General features: G+C 46.5%; 1 protein-coding gene across 1 annotated transcript in view; it reads right to left on the reverse strand.

The window, feature by feature from the left end:
• The window catches only part of LOC311358852 (syntaxin-binding protein 5-like), a gene marked incomplete at its 5' end in the record, with an annotated part of 159,695 nt that overhangs the window by 61,288 nt on the left and 77,196 nt on the right, over positions 1-21,211 (reverse strand). Inside the window, 4 exons of the mRNA XM_084478955.1 lie at positions 1,218-1,352; positions 5,685-5,785; positions 12,256-12,337; positions 14,375-14,471. Coding sequence (XP_084335081.1) covers positions 1,218-1,352; positions 5,685-5,785; positions 12,256-12,337; positions 14,375-14,471 — 415 coding nt within the window. The remainder of the gene's footprint in view (positions 1-1,217; positions 1,353-5,684; positions 5,786-12,255; positions 12,338-14,374; positions 14,472-21,211) is intronic.

Raw genomic sequence — 21,211 nt, forward strand, 5'->3', positions numbered from 1 at the left:
GGCCGGCCGGCCGGTTCGACCTGTACCTCCCTCACACACCACCCCATCGCTCACACCAATGCACACGCACTGAATCACTGAATCACTGAATGAAGCCTGCCATATCGGGAGTCGGGACCTTAAATTGCTTGCACAAAACTCTTGATCAGCACTCAGCATTTGTTTATTGTTGTTGTTTATTTTTTTAAACCAGTATGTGCAGAGAGAGTGAGGGGGAGCGAGAGAGAGAGAGAGAAAGAAAAAGAGAGCGAGGTCTGCGGTCTTGGCCATTAGTTAATTTACTTATTTTTGTGTAGGTAATATGTCATCAAATATGTTTAAACTTAAATAAACTACCTATACAAGTAGTTATGTCTCGTTGTATTAGTTTGTCCTGTTATTGACGTAATGCGCGTCATTGACATAATGCGCAAATATAGATATTCAAATAGTTCTAATATGTTTTTTTTTTAGCGAATATTCAAACGTCATTTTTGAGCAATTTTGACAGCCATAATACACACATACACACACCTACACAAACTAACAAACGCACAGACACACTTTTGTAGTCATTAAAAAAAGTAAACATCTGTAGGGTAACTGACATAAGCTCATTAGAAAGCTTTTCATTTGCACCCACAGCTCTGAACTCCCATCATCCACGACCCTTTGCTCCATCATCAACCATTATGACCATAATCACAGGCCTTTTGAAATCTGGATTCATCATGGAGAATGGCATCCTCTTCATCTTCATACTCCTCCTCCTCTGCCTCATCTGCTTCCCCAGCATCATCAGCAGCATCTTCACACCTCATCTTCTATACCAATCCTCATCATCTGCATATTCCTTATCCATCTCCTTCTCTTCCTCCCCCTCCCCCTCCGCCTCTTCCTCATTATCCTCCTCACACACCACCTCTTCCTCCTTTTTCTCCTCACCCTCCTCCTCTTCCTCCTCCTCCTCCCCTCTTCTTCCCCCTCATCCTCCTCCTCTTCCTCATTATCCTCCTCACACACCACCTCTTCCTCACCCTCCTCCTCCTCATACACAATCATCATCATCAGCATCCATTCATACTCCTCATCCCCTCCATCATCATCATCAGCATCATTTTCATACTCCTCATCCCCTCCATCATCATCATCAGCATCCACTTCCTCTTCCTTCTCCTCAGTATCCCCATCCCACCACAGTGTAGTGCGTAGCGTAGTGTGGTGCACTGCTGACTCACAGTTCGATGGCCTTGTTCCACATGATGACGTAGCCGGACAAGACAAAGGACTCGATGTTGACGATGTGAGTGTTGCCTCGCTCCGTGCCCACGTACAACCACTTGCTCTGGAACGGAAGGTGGCAGAAGGTGATCCTGGCGGAGAAAGAGAGACGGGACAGGGTCAGGTTGTTGAACGTATACAGTGCAGCCATTGATGTACAGTGTGCAGTATAGGGTTACTCTAGGAATGATGGAAGGTGATAAAGGTTTGTTTGTCAATGCTGGATGAGTATGCAAGAAGAGTCACCCTCAAAGACACAAACATATCCACACAACCAACGCACAGTGTTCAACCACTTTACCTTTGGCTCATGTTAAATCTAACCATAAACATAACCAAACATCTTCAGCATGTACTTTGGTACATGTTTATGTGTAATGCACATGCTGCTCTAATTAGTGTTTTCAACTAGACGAAAAAACATACACAAAAATAATTCCCTGCTCTCTGCTTTCAACATGCTGAACACTCATTTCCATAATAATTCATAATTATACCGTTTCTTTTTAATGATGGTGATTAAGGACTAATTGTGGTCTAATTGGTCACATTGTTTGACTGTAATATTCAGTCTAGTTAAAAATACAAAACAGATACTCTCTTGGGCTCCTTGGGCTCCTCCTCTAAAAAAATACATTTCATTGTCAGGTTTCACTGTGCTATCCTGGCTGAATTCAGAAGCAATTAAGAAATTAATACATAAATGAGATTATGATGTTGCATCCAACTTCTGGGTTTGTTTAATATTAAATAGTTAGCAACTATAGCAAATGAAACTTCTTTCAATACCAAAGGTTAGAACAGTGGTTCTCAACCTTTTTTGAGCAAACATTACCCTGATCCTCTGGCGCCCCCTCCAAATTTTTTTTTTCCATGTTTTGTGTTGGTTATTGAACTGTTAACCCGCAAACTTGGGTTATGTTTATCAGCGTTAATGTAGAGATCATGACGATAGCTGATGTAACGGGAGTCCGGGCATGTGCAGGACCGAACTGTGCTGTATGACCACTGTTACACTGAGCATAGACAATAAAAAGTATCTGAGACAGTAGAGGGGTTAGAAACCCATAAATGAAAATATGCTATTTATTTCAGGTAGCCTATTTTTGCACCAAAAAGATTTGAAAAGTTGAAATGAAAGTTTAAAATCGAAAAAATAAATAAATATATAATATATATTTTTTTAACTCTCACGTTCCCAGCGCCCTCCTAGATTGTGCGAACGCCCCCGTTGAGAAGCCATGGGTTAGAAGAAATCAGCAGGAAACAGAGTTTGCCTATCGAGCGTCCCTATCTCTAGAACAGTCTGCCACCTGTAATCAGGAAGGCTGACTCCGAGATATTCAAAGCAAGGCTAGTGGAAAACCAGCTAGTGTCTTAGGTATATTGCAGAAATTTCGACAGGTCATCTGAATAAGATAAATAGTAAAATGGATGAGTTCAAAGTTGCTTAGTGATGACTTGATTCTGGTCCAAATCTCGAATGCATCAAATTTCAGAAACTGTTACGGGCAGTTTTGGATCACCAGGAAACATCACTCAAATGTTCAAACCTAAAGCCCCCACATCCCCAAATCAGATTGTAGATACAATCTGCAATACAGCAATACAGCCCACCCCTCAATGAAAAAAGTCTGTACCAGAAGTGCGCCACAAGGCGTTTTCGATACGCCGCTAGTTGGCTAGCTCAAACAGGCCTTTTCCTCCAGCTAATCTGTATATTTCCATGCCCCTGATGTGGCCCGTCCTGGGGCCCGCCCTGGGTGGCGGGGTAAGCCTCCGTCCTCCTGTTTGTAATCACTTTCGCCGGGGGGGGGGGGGGGGGGGGAGTAGATCAACACAGGCTACGTAATTCACTCCTGTCAATGGCGATTACCATGCAGGGAGGAGGGGGATCAGCCCCCCCTGCCCCCAGCCGCCCAGCGAGGGAGACAGGAATATTATACAGGAGATAAACGACACAGAAGATCAATTCAAAAAGGATTTGGGAGGCCGTGCCAGAAGACAGGACAAGGGCAGTGGTGTGTCTGGAAACCAGGGAGGTTCCTGTCTCGACTTCACACAAGCTTTTTTTATTACATTTCATACATTGTTACACACGGCGCACTCATATTGCATGTTCAGGGTTCCTTTCGATTTTGGAACAGAGTGAATATTCAATGGGACACAAATTGAGCCGTTTATTTTAGGAGTCCACTTTCTCCTCAGCTGCTTGACTTTGCATGTGATTATCAGCGCACTAGTATGCTACCCTCGTAGGCCACTTTGTGGAGAGCCAGGGTCGAGCCTGAGCGCTGAACCGCTGAGCTACGTCTCATTCCCTCACTCTTTCAACCCACTTACCCGTCTACCTTCACAGTGAAAAATGTATTTATTTCCAAGAATCCATGAATATGTTTATTTCCAAGTGAGCGTTAAATATATGCATTAATGGTTTTATCTATACATTTGCTCATAGTCATAAGCCAAAGCTGGGCTATAAGACCAGAGATAAAAAGCCCTCAAATGGTAATATATATAATAATCAGTCTGAGGCAGAAGGAAGCCAGGGGCAACCGACCAGCAAATCTATACAGCGACTGATGTTGCTGTATAGATGATGGTCATCCACCACACTGACCATGACCTTCCCATCCAACCCTAGGACCTGGAGTTAAATCAAGTAATTTTGGTGTACACCGTCGTCATGGGAACACTCAGGGAAGGCAAAAGATGATTCACCCTATGGAATGGGATTTATGTCCAAGCCACCAACTTGGGGATTTTTCCACCTGGACCCTGGTTTCCCATCATGTTGGGTCTTAGTGACTACTTCGGACAACAACTTTTGGAATTGCTCCAGCATTGAGCCAGAGCCTTTCAGGCTCGGGTTGCACCCTAAGGGGCGATAGCACCCTGTCTATGTGCGTCCTTGAAAAGGGATTTAGCAGACGAGAGTTGAGATTTGCAGGAAGAGAATGCAGGAAACGTGAGTGAGATCTGGAGAGGGGGGAATGCCGGCAAGAGTTTGTTGTGTTTGTTGTTGTGACTGCAGAAAGCGTAGCTCAGTGTTATCTCAGACAAGTGATATCCACGTAGGACACAATGTTTGACATTATACTCTGGCTTTCTTTCTTAAATGCAGGGTAGAGATGAAGGTTGCTTAAGACTGGAACATGTTCGCCTGTGATATGTTCCACCCTCCACCCCGAAGAAAGGAAGGGAGATCGAAAGAAAAGAAAGAAAAGAACAAAAAGCAGAGTGGATGGCCATTGACAGGTCTCTGGCAGGGTCATTATCGACGGCGTGTCCGCTGACTCATGCACATTTCCCCGGAGAGTGTCAGGGTGTTAGCGTGCTAATGCTAGGAGGCGAGCGGCTGTACCCAGCGCTAACCACCGGGTCGCTCCCTGACCTCTGAGCGATGACTCACGACGGCCCTGCCCCCTGCTTCCACAGTGCTTTAATTCAGCTCACTGCGGCTGAGGTGGGGGATCCATTATAGGAGCGTCGCCTTCTCACTCCAGGCAATTGTGGAGCCCATTGGAAGTTGGGGGGGACTGGGTTGGGGATGTGTGCAAAATCCATGGTGAGGACATTGAGACATTTATTTCCTGAACCCCTCCTTTTTCTCTTTCTTGCCTCTTTAATTGATCTGGTTCATGTGCGAATTTGAAAAAATCTTTCCTTTCACCTCGTCGGCAAGTGTCTTGTTGTCATCTCCGTCTGACTCTGTTTCGGTCATCGTTCGGCGATGCGTGCCACACTGAGTGCACCTGGCTCCTACAAACCATCGGTAGCCGGTACCCCATCATTCTCCCTGATGTGTGCACACAGTGAAATGCTTTGGTTCATTACCATAAGGTTGAGCATTATTACAGCAAACATACGCACCGGTACACAGTGAGGATGGTTTTGGCCCTGACGTGTCGCCTGAAAGCTGTGTCAGGAGAATAACTCCCAGGACGGAGCGATTTCAGATTTCCAATCCTCCCCCCCTCCCCTCAGCATATGTCTCTCTCCCATTGGCACCAACTACTGGTGGCGTCTTTGACATCCATTTCCCTTCACCCACGATATTTGGCTATCTTTTGGTCAGCAAAGTAATCCACAAGACACTTGAATTAACCAAACTTTGGAAAAACAAGGCATATAGTTAATGGAGCCATGCAGCTTCAGTTCTGTGATACTGACTCTATTTGCTTCTACAATAGAGACAGACACATTGTGTTTCAGTTAAAATAACACCAGTGGAACAGGAAAGACAACGCAATCAAAGGATCGGGGAAAACGCATTTGACACAAGAGGTGCCAGAGAGGAGACGGAGATAGAGGTAACAGGTCAATACACATAGTGAGGAATATGAATATGTCAGCGGAGGTTTATACACAAGTGACAAGCTCTCACACACTCACACTCACACACAGGTGGGACCGGGGCTCACCTCTCCCTGTTGAACTTGAGCGAGTGCAGGATGGCGGGTCGTCTTTGCCGCAGGTTCCACAGGTGTAGCGTGTCGTCGGCGCACGCCGTGACCAGCGCCCCCTGCAGGCCGAGGAAACAAACAAAGACTTTAAGACACTGAGAAGCACCGGGTGTTTGGAGTTTGGTTATTTTTCATTTATTTCCATTCTTATTGGCATTTTTGTTTTTGTTTCCCAGTTGAAATAAAAAGACACTGCATGACATACACATCGTGTGTGTCACCTCATGACACGTTCTAATGCCTTTCTGTTTCAGATCGTATGAATGTTTCCCTCTCATCCGCTGAGCCGCTGAGTGCTGCACCGCTGATGTTCTCCCTAATTGTTGAACCTAATTGCTCGTCTACCTCTTTCCTGTTCATAATGCAAAACCATTTGTTAATACTGCCCATTATATGCACATATTCATCAAACAGATGGCGCTCCCCCTCCAGCACTAATATAAAACAGTGTGCAGCACTGCATAAACTCGCAAGAATATGATAATCGGATCATCCCGACTCTCACACGGGTAAAAATCGATAGGAATTTGCTGCGACACCCCGACGCCAATGTTGCAGAGTACAGGATTTAAAACGGGGGTTCATGGAGGGGAGACACTGTCACTGATCAATACTGAGCGATCAGCGCAGCTTGGATGCTGCCACCCAGAGGACTGATAATAAGCACTAATGACGTTTGAATGGTGAGATCTGCAAATGGGCCGGAAGAGCCACGCCTACATCCCGCTGCAGCGGGCGACAGACGGGAAGAGAGATGGGTGTTGCTGCCTTCCATTTGTTATTATTAGAAGGATGAGGGAAATGTGTTGCAGTTGAGAGTGAGGGGTCTGTTGTCTGTTGCATTCACACGCACGAACACGCACACGCACACAGAGCAACGGTAGGTGTGTCATACCTGCAGATAGGCTGATAAGTCTAATTAGCAAGGGATACGTGCAGTTTGTGTGTGAGATTGTGTGTGTGCGTGAGATAGTGTGTGAGATTGAGTGTGTGTGTGTGTGTGTGTGTGCCTGCCTGCCTGCCTGCCTGCGTGCATACGTGTGTGTGGGCAGCTGTGTGTATTGACACCAGCAGAGAAATGCCGTCCCAAGAGACACACACAGTGTTTGCATCATCAGTTATTGGAGCATGGTAAGGACAGCATTGGCAGTTGAGTCATGTTTAATTCAACAGCTCGTCCCCCACAAGATGGGTATCAGCAATATTATCAATGTCTCTGGCCACGGTCCCCCCCCCCCAAAAAAATGCATGCGTCAACATTGAGAGGAAGAGGAATGCGCCTGTCACTCCGCTAATTCACTTATCTTGGGCCCCTGTTGCCTGTCAAAGAATGATGTCTGTGTCGACGGTACCGTGACTCAACAGAACACAAGCACTGCCTTGCACACTCACTTTCTACCCGGCATCCCGTTGGCTGACGGTCTGCATATCAGGAAATGAAAAGGGGCATTTGACTGCATCTATCCAGAGTGGATACCTAGACGGATCCTGTAGGCAGCTTGTTATAAATGTACTCAAAGGCAGCAGTCCGTTCTCGCCATTAGCAAAGATGGACACATTTAGTTTGGAAACGGTTTGTGCTGAAGGCTGAACTATTGAAGAAAGGTGCTAGCCAGGCTCAGGGGTTTTGATAGGGGTTATAATTAGCAAACTAAGGGTGAGTTTTCCAGAGCAGCAGTGCTGTGTTGGCCGCCCCATGGGAGAATTAGTTGTGGATTACAATCTTAATCACAGGAGGACTCTGTTGAATGTGATGTTAAGTGGGCCACTAGATCTCAGCCAAGCCATTAGTGTTCTATGACAAATATAATTTCTCCTACTTACCAATTCTCCTTTGTTTTCATTATGCTTGTCACCCCTGGGGGCTAGACGGTGTGTGTGTGTGTGCGTGTGTGTGTGTGTGTGTGTGTGTGTGTGTGTGTGTGTGTGTGTGTGGGTGTGTGTGTATGTGTTAATATTCTTGTCTTTGCTTCTGTAATTATACAAAAATGATCTTTGAGTCTATTGTCTTGGTTTCCTTGTTTCTTTTTAGAACAAAGAAAGAAATGACAGTGTTATGTCATCGGTTCTCTCACTCTATCAGGCTGACCTTTAAATCATTTATTAATGTTTAAATATTGCAAAGACACTTTGTCAAACTATAACAAAACTGTGAATCAAACTGTGTGACATGAAAAGTGGATTGGGATTTGACCAATCATAAACAACCACGTAAACATCTCAAACATAAAAGGCGGAACTTTGTGAAACGTTATGAGACTTAATGAAACATGATGAGGGTCCTGTAAAGCAGTAGGACTGATCAGTATGAAACAACACTGTGAAAATGGTGGTTCCTGCCATGTTTGCTGCAGTTTCAGTGGGTGATGTGCACGGTGTGTTTATAACTATTTCCATTACAAATGGACGGAGTCTGGAATTAAGCAATCTTACACGAGATGGCGTTCTTGAATGTCATTATTGGTACACGAAGCACAGCCATAGGAACGAGGCGCTTGCGCCGAGTTCCGAAGTCCTGTGCTTCAAGTACGATTCAATAACACAAACCATCTTCATTATCAACAATATTGTAAAATATTTTCATATTGTGGGTTAATTTGCCCTCAAATTCAAGCTTTCTGCCAGAGTTCATCTCCATCAGAAAATAGTTCCTATAGTAACGATAGCCGACTCTTGGTCAGTTGAACGTTGTTATGGAAACTAGGCTCATGAAAGTAGTTACGGCCAGTTAGCGTAGCGATACCTTCTGTAATTAGGCACAATCTTTTTGTCCGTTCTTTCACCAGGCATTTAAACACGCTTGAGAATGGGAATTGACCAATCGGAGTGCTTGCTTAATGAATGCCTGCTTAGTGCTTGTTATTGAATTAAAACATCTAAGGTTCAATACATTTTTAAGATCAGAAATATTGAATACATGCAATGTAAAGGAGAGAGGTGAGTCATTCAGACTTGTCAGTGTGTCCCTAGCTTGCATTTACAGTAACTGGTTTGTTAGAAAAACATAGAAAAACAAAAGGCCATTGTTTTAAGAACCGGAACATTTGTCACAAAATAATTACTTGGAATAAAAAGGGAGGCATTGTGAATGTATTCATGGACACTGCAACAATGTGCATAGAAAAACAAAGGGAATATGCATCCAATTTCCATTTTCTTTGGGCCTGGGGGGGGTGTTTTCAATTAGCATTTTCATTGGACAATGTGATTTGTGCCCATGGAAATTGGATGAAGTGGTACAGATTTCACAAAGACATTTTCTTTGTAAATCATTGAGTGTTGTTGATGGCGATGAAGCCGACATAAAAGAAGTCTGAATAAACAAATTATGATTCAATATTTCAAATTTCATCAGCAGGGGGTCTTTAAACTCTCCCACACTCAGCGATCTACTCGCACACACACACACACCCACACACCCACACACCCACACACACACCTTTCTGATGTAGACGCAGTCCATCATCTGCCCAGCAATCCATCCCCATCCTCCCATCCATTCATCGACCCACTCATCTAGCAATCCATCCATCCACCCACTCCTCCATCAGACGTTGCCTCCATCCATCAATCTATTGATTGATCGGTCCACACCATCCATCCATCTGTTTGTGTATGAGTGGCAGGCTTTTGATTGGACACATCAGTGGTCTGGTCAATCACTTCCCTCCAAACAGATTTGCTACGGCAAAATCAATAGCTAACAAGGCATATATACATCCACGAGACATCGTGGATGTAAGGAAGACATAATCAGCCTTGGAAGACATAATCAGACTTCAGCGGCTGGGAATGGCTGCGCACGTTGTGTGTGTGTGTGTGTGTCTGTGTCTGTGTGTGCGTGTGTGTGTGTGTGTGTGCATGCGTGTGTGCACGTTATTGGTAATCGATCGGCGAGGAGAGTGAGTGATGCAATGGTCCATGCCTCGGTGACACAACTCTTCATGGATGTGTGGCCCCCGGTCAGAGAGCTGAACATCACAAAGCTGTGCCGTCATTCCCCAGTGACAGCGCAGGTCTGGCCTGAAGGCTGGACAAGGTGGACCACATCCGTCATGTCATGTTCCGTTCCGCTCCCTCACCCCACCCCCCCCACCCCCCCCACCCCCCCTCTTGGGTGCGTGTGTGCTCATGTGTGCGCCCGATGTTGTGTTGGTGTCACACAACATGCCCACGGTACACATTCCACTGCTACACACTCACCACTTGTTGTTCAGGCTTCAGGTTACGTCCTTTCACGGCCAATGAATATTTGACTCCATTTTCCGACTCCGTTATTGAGATGATCACAGAGCCTGGTCGCAACAAACGATAGCATATGTGTCGGTGGGCAAGAACTGTGGTGAGCTGGTTCCTTTGAAACCAGGTCACTGTGCTCATTGTCAAAGGTTAATGAGGCGTTTGTACAGGGATGTCATGTTGACCCTGCAATGTTTTCATCACACTCCCTCCCCTCGTTTCTTCCCTCGTCTCCTTCGCTGTGCTGCTCACACACACACACACACACACGCGTGCGCAGGCACGCAAACACACACATGCAAACACACACACACCTGCTATAGGGGTTCCATTATTCAGCATCTTCATGTGATGAATTCAAAGCAGGAAAACAAACACAAACATGCAAATCTATTCACACAACTGTCTGCGACAACAGAATGTAATTTTCTCTTCCAATAGACAAGCATCTTGTGCTATCTGGAGGGCTAAGATGGGGGCTACGCGTTGACTTCCCCAAGCAGGAGGGGAGATATGTGTCATCCCTCTGCAGCTGCCCAGCTGTCAAGCTGGGTTGGGGAATGGTATGGAGACGGCAGGGCAGTGCTTAACGCATGGCTTTCCAGAGATCTGAGTTGTGTGAGTGTGCATGTGTCCGTGCACGCATATCTGTATGTGTGTCTATGTGCGTATGTGTGTGTGTATGCCTGTGTGGCTTCGAGGAGCGACTCATAACCGGCGCGTCGCTCCACGCCACTGAATGTCAAGAGGCCGCACCGGCACGGTAAGTCGGCCATTAGCAGGGCAGCGCCGGGCGGACCCCGCTGTCGCCGCCGCCGCCACCGCCGCTGTAGCTATTATTAGTCACTCGCCGGAAAGAAAAAAAGGAGCGGCGAGGTCGGTGTCATCGCGAATTAACGTCAAGAAGAGATGGATAACAGGAGAAGGGCGTGATGGCGGCTCGTTTTCTGAGTGAGTGTGTGCGTGTGTGTGTGTGAGTGTGTGTCTCCCGTTTGATGTGTGGAAACACGCGCATCTGACGCCTGTAAACACAGGAGAGCCTGGAAGATCAGAGCGGTGCTGCACAGGAGGTGCCTCGCCACGTCGTCGGGAGGAGACCGGAGCTCATCGGGAGGAGCCGTGTCGGGCGTGAAAGTGTGCCACAGCCACAGACACACACACACACACACAGTAGCCACACACACACACACACACACACACACACACACACACACACACACACACACACACAGACAAAGACACACACATACACAGTAGTCACACACACACACACACACACACACACACACACACATATACACAGTAGCCACACACACACACACACACACACACACACACACACAAAGACACACAGACACACACACATACACAGTAGCCACACACACACACACACACACACACACACACACCCACACACACACAGACAAAGACTCACAGACACACACAGATACACACACACGCGCAGACAAACACACACTTCCATTTGCTGCAGACACACTACAAAGAAGTCCTGAGAGATTGCAAAAGTAAACCCGTTGCTGGGATGTAGAGAGACAAAATTGGGCAGCTGAAAGGCCAAGAGAAGGTTGTGAGGGGGAGGGAGGGTGAGGGAGGGGGAGAGGGAGAACGCAGAGCACACAGCTCTGGCCGGTGTCTTTCTGGGCTCTCTGTTGGGGCTCCTTCACTTTGAGTTCTGTCTGCACGGTCCACAGCGCTCTGCTCGCCGCGAGGAGACTCAAGTGCCCTTTTTTTTTGCCGGGTGGGGAGTCAGAGGGCCTCTGTATGGGAAGCAGGCAGCCGCAGGTGGGCTGTGCCGCAGAACCAGGCTGCATGCTGCGGGGCACAAGCTGCTCTCCCCAGAGCGCAGCACTCACACAAAGACACACAAAGACACAGCGTCGAGGTCTGTGGAAAGACTTTGGTTTCCTTTTGTATTCAGTGTGTGTGTGAGGGATTGGGGTGAGTGTGTGTGTGTGTGCCTGTGGCTACTGTGTGTGTGTCTGTGTTGGTGTGTGTGTGTGTGTGTGTGTGTGTGTGTGTGTGTGTGTGTGTGTGTGTGCGTATGTAGCTACTGTGTGTGTATGTGTCTATGTGAGCCGGTGTGTGTGAGTGTGTGCGTGTGTGTGTGTAACTTTTTATCATTCGTGTTTCTGTCATGTGTTCAGTCTGGTTTGGTGGGTTCTTCGAGTGAGTGAGTGACGAGTGAATGGAAAGATGAATCATAAGCGGCTCTCAAGATCACATCAAAACACCACAGGAAAGATAACATTTGAAGGAAAACCTGTCTCACCTCGTTGATGAGGAACTGAAGCTGGAGAACTGCGGCTGAGCTCTCATGGTGACAGTAGCAGTCGACCCCGGGCCGTCCCAGTCTGATGACAGAGTCAAGGAAATATGGCACAGCAACAAGACAAGACGACCACGAACGCACAACAACAACAAAACACGGGCCGCATAACAGGTGAAACCCTTGACATCCTTGCATCGATGCTGTTTCTCAGCCCTCTTTCTTGCAAGCCCCATTGGCCTGTATACTATGCTCCACTATAAAACACACTCTCTGCAGAACCCAGCCAAAGCTCTTTCTCTCTCTCACTCTCTCTCTGGCAATTACCAATCACCCGTCGGCCCAACGAGCCGTACGATCGGGGAGCAAAGAGCAGAAGCACCAGCAGGACAGAAACACAGCACCAGATACTTCACAACAAAGAGTTTCTGTTTTCTGTTTTTGACGGTCTGCTGCTTTGTATTTAACCTATGGGATTTGAACCAGCAGCATTAACCTTTTTGTCTAGTTTTAACAGTGTGGTGCGGCTAAAAGGGAGTACTGTTGAACCAAGTCAAACAAAGTCAAAGACTGAAGTTTCACCGACAGCTGGGAGGTTAAGATGGAGAGAATTATGTTGCAATGTAACGCAATTATTGAAATAGAAACATCTATACGTATCCGTCTATCCGTATATAATCAAGTATAATCAAGAAATGCGAATGCAACGATTTCGCAACAGTGGACACATTTGTGGAAAAAATGTCCAGAAATAATCCTAGTTTCCGGCTGTCTGTTAGTTGGATTGTACCTCATTCAACGGTACTTGGACACAGCTCAGGTAGAATTCCAGGAAGAGAGGCTGCATCCATGGGTGACAAGGAGCCAGACACAGCTGGGGGGAGGACCATCTATTCTGAGCATGGATGTGACTGGTAGTGTTTGTGTTTGAATCTGTCCAGTGAGGCTAACATTCAATTACCGGTTTCATTGGCGCAGAGCTAATGTATGTGTGTGTGTTCACCTGAACACACACAGTTACATCAGCGCTTTGGATTTCTTGGGTCCGGGTAAAAAAGGGGTTTCTGTCGTTTTTCCAAATACTAAAGTTGGACAGAGATAGCTGTTGGCAGCAGAGGGAAACCCATTTTGGACACATTGAAACATTACTATGTCAGAGTGGTAGTACAACTCACTTTGGACACATTGAACCCTTACTATGTCAGAGTGGTCTTCAGTACATACCATTGTAAAATGGTAGGACTATTCTACTACATAGTTACATATGACTGGTAAAATGATGATATCGTCACATGATATGATGCATTTCCAAGGCCGTAAGGACATCCCGGCAGGACTGAAATGTTTGTATTGATCTTCTGACTTTGATTTGCGATAGCGGAAGTTCTCCCCGAACATATGATCGTATTGATCGTTGATTGGAATAGGATACATGCCTGCACAAATTGCAAAACGCCCAAATAAAACAATCGGATGAGGCAGATTTTTTTGCCCATTTCATGTCTTCGACCATGAAGACTTTGGTTTTGACAAGGGTCAAGAAAAACATGATCGAATCACAATCCACCACTTTGGGCGCTGGCTACACCGGGTCGATCCAGCGACACAACAGCGTTAGCAGCATCTCTACTTTGGTTATTACTGGTGACATATGCTACACCACATCCAATACTAATGGCTTCACCTGTCTAAATAAATAGCTCTTCTGTTTGGTGGGCAATCATGTGAGTGGATCCTTTGGAAGCACGAGTGGCCTGTGTGGGAATCGAACTATTGATCCTGGCGGTGCCGATGTCATGCTCTGAAAGTTGAAAATAGACAATGTCTCAGCCCCCTCAGTGGGAAGGGTCTGTTGCTTATTGTGTGCGACTGTTAGGTGTCGTCAGTAGGGCGGTTTAATGTGTAACCCATCATTCAGAAGGAATCCTGAGAGGTTCTCTTCAGTCTGTCTGGGGCCCTGTCCCTTAGGGTGCTGCTGATGCTCTGTCTGAGAGAGGACTCACCCCCCCCCCCTCCACACACACACACACACACACACACACACACACACACACACACACACACACACACACACACACACACACACACACACACACACACACACACACACACACACACACACACTGCAGTGATCTGGTTGGATTTGTTGAGCTCATCCCAGTAAGGCGGATGCCTCTGGTGCCCGAGCACATTGGGTAGCTTGAGCGAATGTTCTGGGGCTGGAGGGTGAGGTGGGAACACAAGCACATATACACACAGGCACGCACACACACAGGCACAGGCACACAGGCACGCACATGTGCACACTAGGCCTGTAACGATATGCGTATCAAAACCGAAATTGCGACACTCAGAGCCACAAACCTGTCTCACGGTGTGAGAAGGCAGAATCGCGACATGCCCTTTTTTAAGGTGCTTTCACAGCAAATGCCGTGATAACCGCCTCGCTGCCGAAAGGTCCCGCGCGGCGCTGTGAAAGGGCCAGGCGTTTATAAAAGCGACTGCTGCCACCGAAAGTTTCAACACGGGGAAAGCTGAGCGGTAGGGCAAAATCTGTGAGCGTTCACGTGGGCGGCAACCGCTTCCTGGTCCAAACGCTGTGATTGTAACCGCCTCCCCTCTGCCGCCCTTCCCTTGAAATTAATGGAGGCAGCGAGTTGCCGCGCGGCGGTGTGAAAGCAGCTTCAACACACACACTACCGTTGCTCTCCTCGCTCGTCCACTCACTCGCCGACGTCACTCACACACACACACTGCCATTCTCGCGCACACACATACGCTACTCGTAACACTATGCCTCGTTATGGTGTTCTATACGGCCTGTATAGACCTCTGCAGGTCACTTTGACTGACACCGTTTTTTTCTAGCGGGAACGCTGGTTAGTGCTAACAAACTTTTCAAATGACTATTATTTATTTGACATTAATATTTTAAAATACGTAGGCCTAAACCACAAACGAGTTGAGGATTTTTTTGCCTACCTGCAAGCATCATCCAACTAAATGTTACGTTAAGTTAATTGTTATATAAGTAAATGTTAAAATAAAATGCTTTTTAAATTAAAAAAAATTGGGGGGGGATGTATCGAACCGGTAAAAAATCGTGATACAAACCGAATCGCGAGTTGGTGTATCCTTACAGCCCTAGGGCACACACACAGGCATGCTCATGCAAACATCGAACGCACACACACGAACGCTCACACCCACGCCCACGCACACACACACACACACACACACACACACACACACACACACACACACACAGCTCTGGTTCTGTGGGAGGTGAACTGATATCAGAGGCACAGCACACAGGTATTACAAAATGCTTCAAACCAAATTTAGCATTTTATGTGCTTGTGTGTGTAGCTACATGAGAAGCCTCCTCATGTTTAAGCAATTCTTTATATTGATAGAATAAAACAGATATACTCAGAAAGGTATACAGATAATACAACATGGATGATAAATGCAGAAGGTCCCTGAGAGCTGCCCATAGTGACGTGTTAAAAGTGGGATGATTAAACCAGGATGCATTTCCCCCAAAGGTAACAATAAAAACATCTTATTTTGGTTTTCAACAAGACCCACTTGCCTGCTTGCATTTCCAACACACAGAAGATCTGTGCTACAGGCCTAAATGCGTCTCATTTCCAGAAACCACCTGGATCCATGCAGGTGGGAACGTTTGTGATCAAATTGTTTCGGAACAGGACAGAACAGAAAGGAAGCACCTGCAGCAGTTATAATGATAGGCACCTATTGTTGAATTCATATAATGGGGAGGGATGTACTAGCCAGCTCATTTGTACGTTTATTGAGCCATTAAGGACACACTCCAGGTCCTGTTATTGTGCCAGTGTGCATCAGCAGGACAGATGCTCTGAAAGGTCATGAGCCCCACCAGCAAGGCACCACTGCAAGCCATCAACACAAAAACCTGTATTCTCTTTTTCTGTTTTTCACCAAAACATACACAAGCAGGACTGTTTTTAAATAGACCATCAAATGGGAATCATCCGATTGATTTTTTTACCACCTCCTGCGCCTACTCGCCTGCCCTCCCTCCATCCTTTCATTAGAGTCCTGTTCTATTGCCTCACTCATGCACTCTCTCTCTCTCTCCCTCTCTCGCTACCTCCCTCTCTCACACTCTCTCTGTAACTCCCTCTCACAAAATCCTTTCTCGCTCCTTCTCTCCCTCTCTCACTTCCTCTCTCGCTCGCTCAAATCGATTTAACCACCTAAGAGGCTGGCAGAGCGAGAGAGAGAGAATAATAGGAATAAAATACACAGTATTTGCGTGTGAGTGTTTGTCTGTTTACAAACCCATTCGTCCTCTTCAACCAGCACAACACATGCGTCCTGGTTTCTGCTTTCCCGCCTATCTGAACAACATAAGACTACAGTTGTTGTAACAGCAGACACATTTTTGTTCTTGCCATTTTTTACATACATTTTTGTATCTAATATTTAAGTGAAACTACGCACAAGACACAGTCTTGTGCAACGAGTTGAAGGCGGTTCTCTCCTGTGACATTGTACAACGCCATAAAACAACACAACAAAAAAACACTCCTCCTGGCTTCCCCACACCGGTAACGGGACTCATTCAATCACCGCAGCGAGTACCAAAACCAAGTATCCCCCTCATCGTTCCTCTACATCCTGTTGGATGTGTGCCCTGCCTTTGAAGTGCGGCACATCTATGGAGAAACACTTCACGCTCCATGTTTGGCAGGCGACTTTGGCCCAGGGTGCCACATACTTTTAGCACAGCATGGCTAATCGCTCTGAGAACTCTTCATTACATTCAGTAAAGTAAGTGGAAATGTGTGTGGGGAATATCCTTACTACCTGTATGCCCTACCTAAGCAACTACCTGCAGCCACAAAACCAACTATTACAGTGGTAACGTGACCTACTCAGTATGGGGTTAAGTACCAGTGCTTGCCCTGTTAAACCCAGCTCAGCAAAATGCTCGTCCCCTTGTCCTCTTAATTAAAGCTAGACCACTTAAATCCAACAAACGAAACCAGCTGCCAATCATCAAGCTTAACTGGCGACAAACAAGGACCCTAGCGCTGGTGGTGTTGTCAGCCCCGGCCTGCTGTCTCAAAGGGAGAGTGTTCCGGAATGAGAAGATGTGTGCAGAACGTGTGCAGTGGTGGTACCCTTCGGTTGATATTGTTCACAGCAGGCTATCTGCAGAGAGCCGGCGTGCTCTGCATACCAATGCTTCCCTGCGAGCCGTGATGAGCACTGAGAGACAGGGGAGGCTGAGGGGTGGTAGGGGTGCTGTGGGGGTGTGGGGGTGTGTGGGGGGCTGGATTTCTAATGCTGTGACCATCGCCGCCTCTCCAGTGCCTCTGGGGACTGGGCGAGATGGAGATAGTGTGTGTATGTGTATGCCACATGTGTATGCAGGTGGACATGCGTGTGTGTGTGTGTGTGTGCAAGTCTGGGTGTGTGTGTGTGTGTGTGTCTTTGTCTGGGTGTTTGTGTGTGTGTGTGTTTGTCTCTGTGTGTGTGTGTGTGTGTGTGTGTGTCTGTGTGTGTATGTGTGTGTGCTGGGGTTGGTTGGGGACAAACAAAGGTGAATCCTCCCTCAGGCGGTCCTAACACTCAATCTGTGGAGAGGGGATTGGCTGCGCGGATGAAGTGACCATCCCAGGCCTACGCTGCAGGGGTCGGTCGATCTGCTGGGTGCAGGAGTTCAACAGCAGCCAGCAGCTGGAATACAGTGGGTGCCTTGGTGGGCTTGAGAAGCGGACAGACCTAGCTTTTCGCTGAAGTGCTCAAGCTTCAGTCACCCCGTACACCTGCCCCACATCTGGCTCTGCGGTGATGTCACTCGCATGCAGATGTGCGTTTTTTTGTGTTTCGTCAGGGCAATGGCTCTTGCTAGGGCTGGGCATCCATCTTCTTGAAATTGGGTTCTTTTTCAATTTCCAAAATGTTTTAATGTGGGGGATTAATGCGTCGTTAGGAATTAGTCTGCGTGTTTGCGGACACACTTTTATTTATTCTGGTTTGTTTCTTCTGGACAGTGCGTGTGTGCGCGGGTGTGTGCGCGTGCGTGCCTGGTGGGTTTTATAGCACAGCCAATTTGTCCCCCCCTTCCGATATTGGCACATTTGTATTTGCATGATGAAGAAAAGGAAAGAGAATGACAAAGAGGATGACCCCGCGGTATCTAATGAGTTGTCACTCGCTGCCACTGCCGACTGTGTGCTAGCTATAAACAAAACAAATTGGGAGAACATCAAACAAAGGGGACATTTTGGAGCCGCGTCGAAAAGGGCTCTAATCAGGAAGCCGGGAGGCGGGTGATAGCGCTGTGTGTGTGTGTGTGTGTGTGTGTGTGTGTGTGTGTGCTCGTTTGTGTGTGTACAACGACAGGAAGAACTTTGGGCTATGAACAAATCGATGTGAATATTGCGTGCGCTTGTTTTATGACAGGGATTATGGGAGGCGGGTGGAGGTAGCACAGTGTGGATTGCCGCTAGCTGCGTGCTAAGCGGCTGATTGCGGCGCCTTTAAGCACCACAATAAACTCTCTGGGAGGACAGAGGCGAGGGAGCCACACCTGGAGGAAGTCATGCTTGCATGATTGTTAAACAAACCAGAGGAAATATAAGTGTGTACACGCACTCAACCACGCACACACACACACACACACAAAACACATTAATCTCCCACAATAAAACGTGTTACATTTTGGAAATGGAGAAACAACCCAATTGCAATAAGATGGATGCCGGCCAGCCCTAGCAAGCTGGAGCCTTGATGGGACCGTCACATGAGGAAGCAGCTTCAGTCCCCCACAGCCCTTCCCCTGACCTCCTCAACAACAGGAAGAATGCTAATAATGCAGCTGTAATGGCGTCCCGCTTGGCCAAGTGAATGTGTGTGTGTGTGTGTGAGTGTGACAACTGTGTCTGTGTGTCGGTGTGTGCGAGTTTGGCTACTGTGTGTGTGTGCACGTGTTTGTGTGTGCGCGTGGGGCTACTGTGTGTGTGTGGGTGGGGGGGGGGGGCGTGTAATTCCATTACCAGCCAGCGACGCTAATTGAATCTGCAGGGACGCGACTCAACCGGATGTTGGAGCGTCCTTATCTCTTATGCTAGGGGTGGAATGAGAGAGGGACCTACAAAAAGACGAAGAAGGGAGATGAGGTGTAGGGTAGCAGAACATGGATACTAATACAACAGAGAACGCTAATGACATAATGTGTGAAATGGTTGCACTTTTAGTGGGGAACAACCCTTACATAACAGCTGTTTGATCCGCCATCTTGGATGACAACTTTGTGGAAACCGCTCTGCGTGATGAAGGCTATGAATGTGTACACCCCGAGCGCATCGCACTCCACACCTGGAACATGTGCTGCCTTGCATGCTGCATGCTGCATGTGTGACTTTAGTGTGTAGCTTTAAACCACAAGAGTGTTTTGTTGTTTGCATGTGTTGCACTGGAAATATGGAATTGTGTATGGTATTTCTGTATTTATGAGTCGGGTCAAATATGAAAAACCCGGAACTATCAGCATATTTAATCATCTTTCTCCACATCTGCCAGTTGTGTTGAGCCCCAGTCATTCCTTCACACAACATCTGTCTGCTCAGTGCTCCGACGGCTCTGCGCAACTCTGCCTGCTCCTCTTCCCCGTCTGTCCCTGCTCAGGCTATGAGAGGACAGGTGTGAAGATGTGCTTTTGACCTCCTGCCTCTAGTAATACACTATGAGAGGCGGGTTCTCTGGCAAGGGGTAATCATACATCAACAACCAAACTACAGGGACGTTGCGCCACACTGGTTAAGCATTTGCTGTGTTATGATTGGCTGAAATGCCACACAAAACATGGAGGGTTGAAATCTGTCCCAGAGCGAAAACTGTGAAATCGAGCAAAATGCGATGGAACCTAACAAAAAAAAGAATGGCGGCTTTACGTAACTAATGTTGTTTACATGTTGTTGACAGCTAAAGGTGGTTTCTCACAGCGGAACATTTGATGCAATGTAAGTGGCGTTTATTAGTCTCTTTAATTGTACTTTTACTTAAAGAACAGCTCAGAGACAAGCTTTGGAAAAGTCTGCCACAAAGTATGGCACTAAGTAAGGCACTTTAAATACGCTGTGTATTTAAGATATGTAACCTAGTTTACTTCTCAGAGAACCTACAGGCAAACAGTATAAACAGGGTTAATAGAACAGAGAAGACCAATCAGTTTACATTGAAGCCTGAACCCTTAACCTGGATTATTATCCGAGTAGTTTATTTGAGCTTTCAGAGACAAAGCTGATCAATATATTGATGATTATTGATGATCAATTTATGCGCAATAGTTAACTGTAAGAGACATGTTTGTGGAATAATAGAATAGTGTGTGTGTGTGTGTGTGTGTGTCCTCATTAGAAAGATTAGCCTTCTGCTATTGTTGGAAAAAGCGTTGGCTAGCACACTTTCACACATAAATTGCTTATAAGTTATTAACTAAATAGCTTATAAGAAGCTGTCATTAGTCAAGCACACTTTGAAGGTTAGGCCTGCTACTTATTTGACTATTGAGCTTCTACCTCTTCCCAGACACAAATAAATCATGTGTAACCGATGTGTTTACCGATGAATGAATGATGGAGCAAATACATTGCTATTTATGAAGCATACTTATTTAATTTGCATCCAAACTTATAAAGTAAAAATCATATTCTGAGATGTTCTGAGTATCTCTGGGGCAAAAGAATCAATCACTAAATATGTTACTAAATACTAAAACATATTAGCTTTACCGTACACCGTATACCATACATGAAATTAAATTATTAATTCATATTAGGCAAAGAAAACTTTCTGATACTGTTCACAGTAACTTGTAGTTTGAAAAGGTGACAGTGTGAAACTACTCAACCCCTGAACCAAGTAAGTCCATGTTCATCAAACTGCATGGGGCTGTATT

Source organism: Micromesistius poutassou, assembly GCF_964030765.1.
Source record: "Micromesistius poutassou genome assembly, chromosome: 14".
Lineage (NCBI taxonomy): Eukaryota > Metazoa > Chordata > Actinopteri > Gadiformes > Gadidae > Micromesistius > Micromesistius poutassou.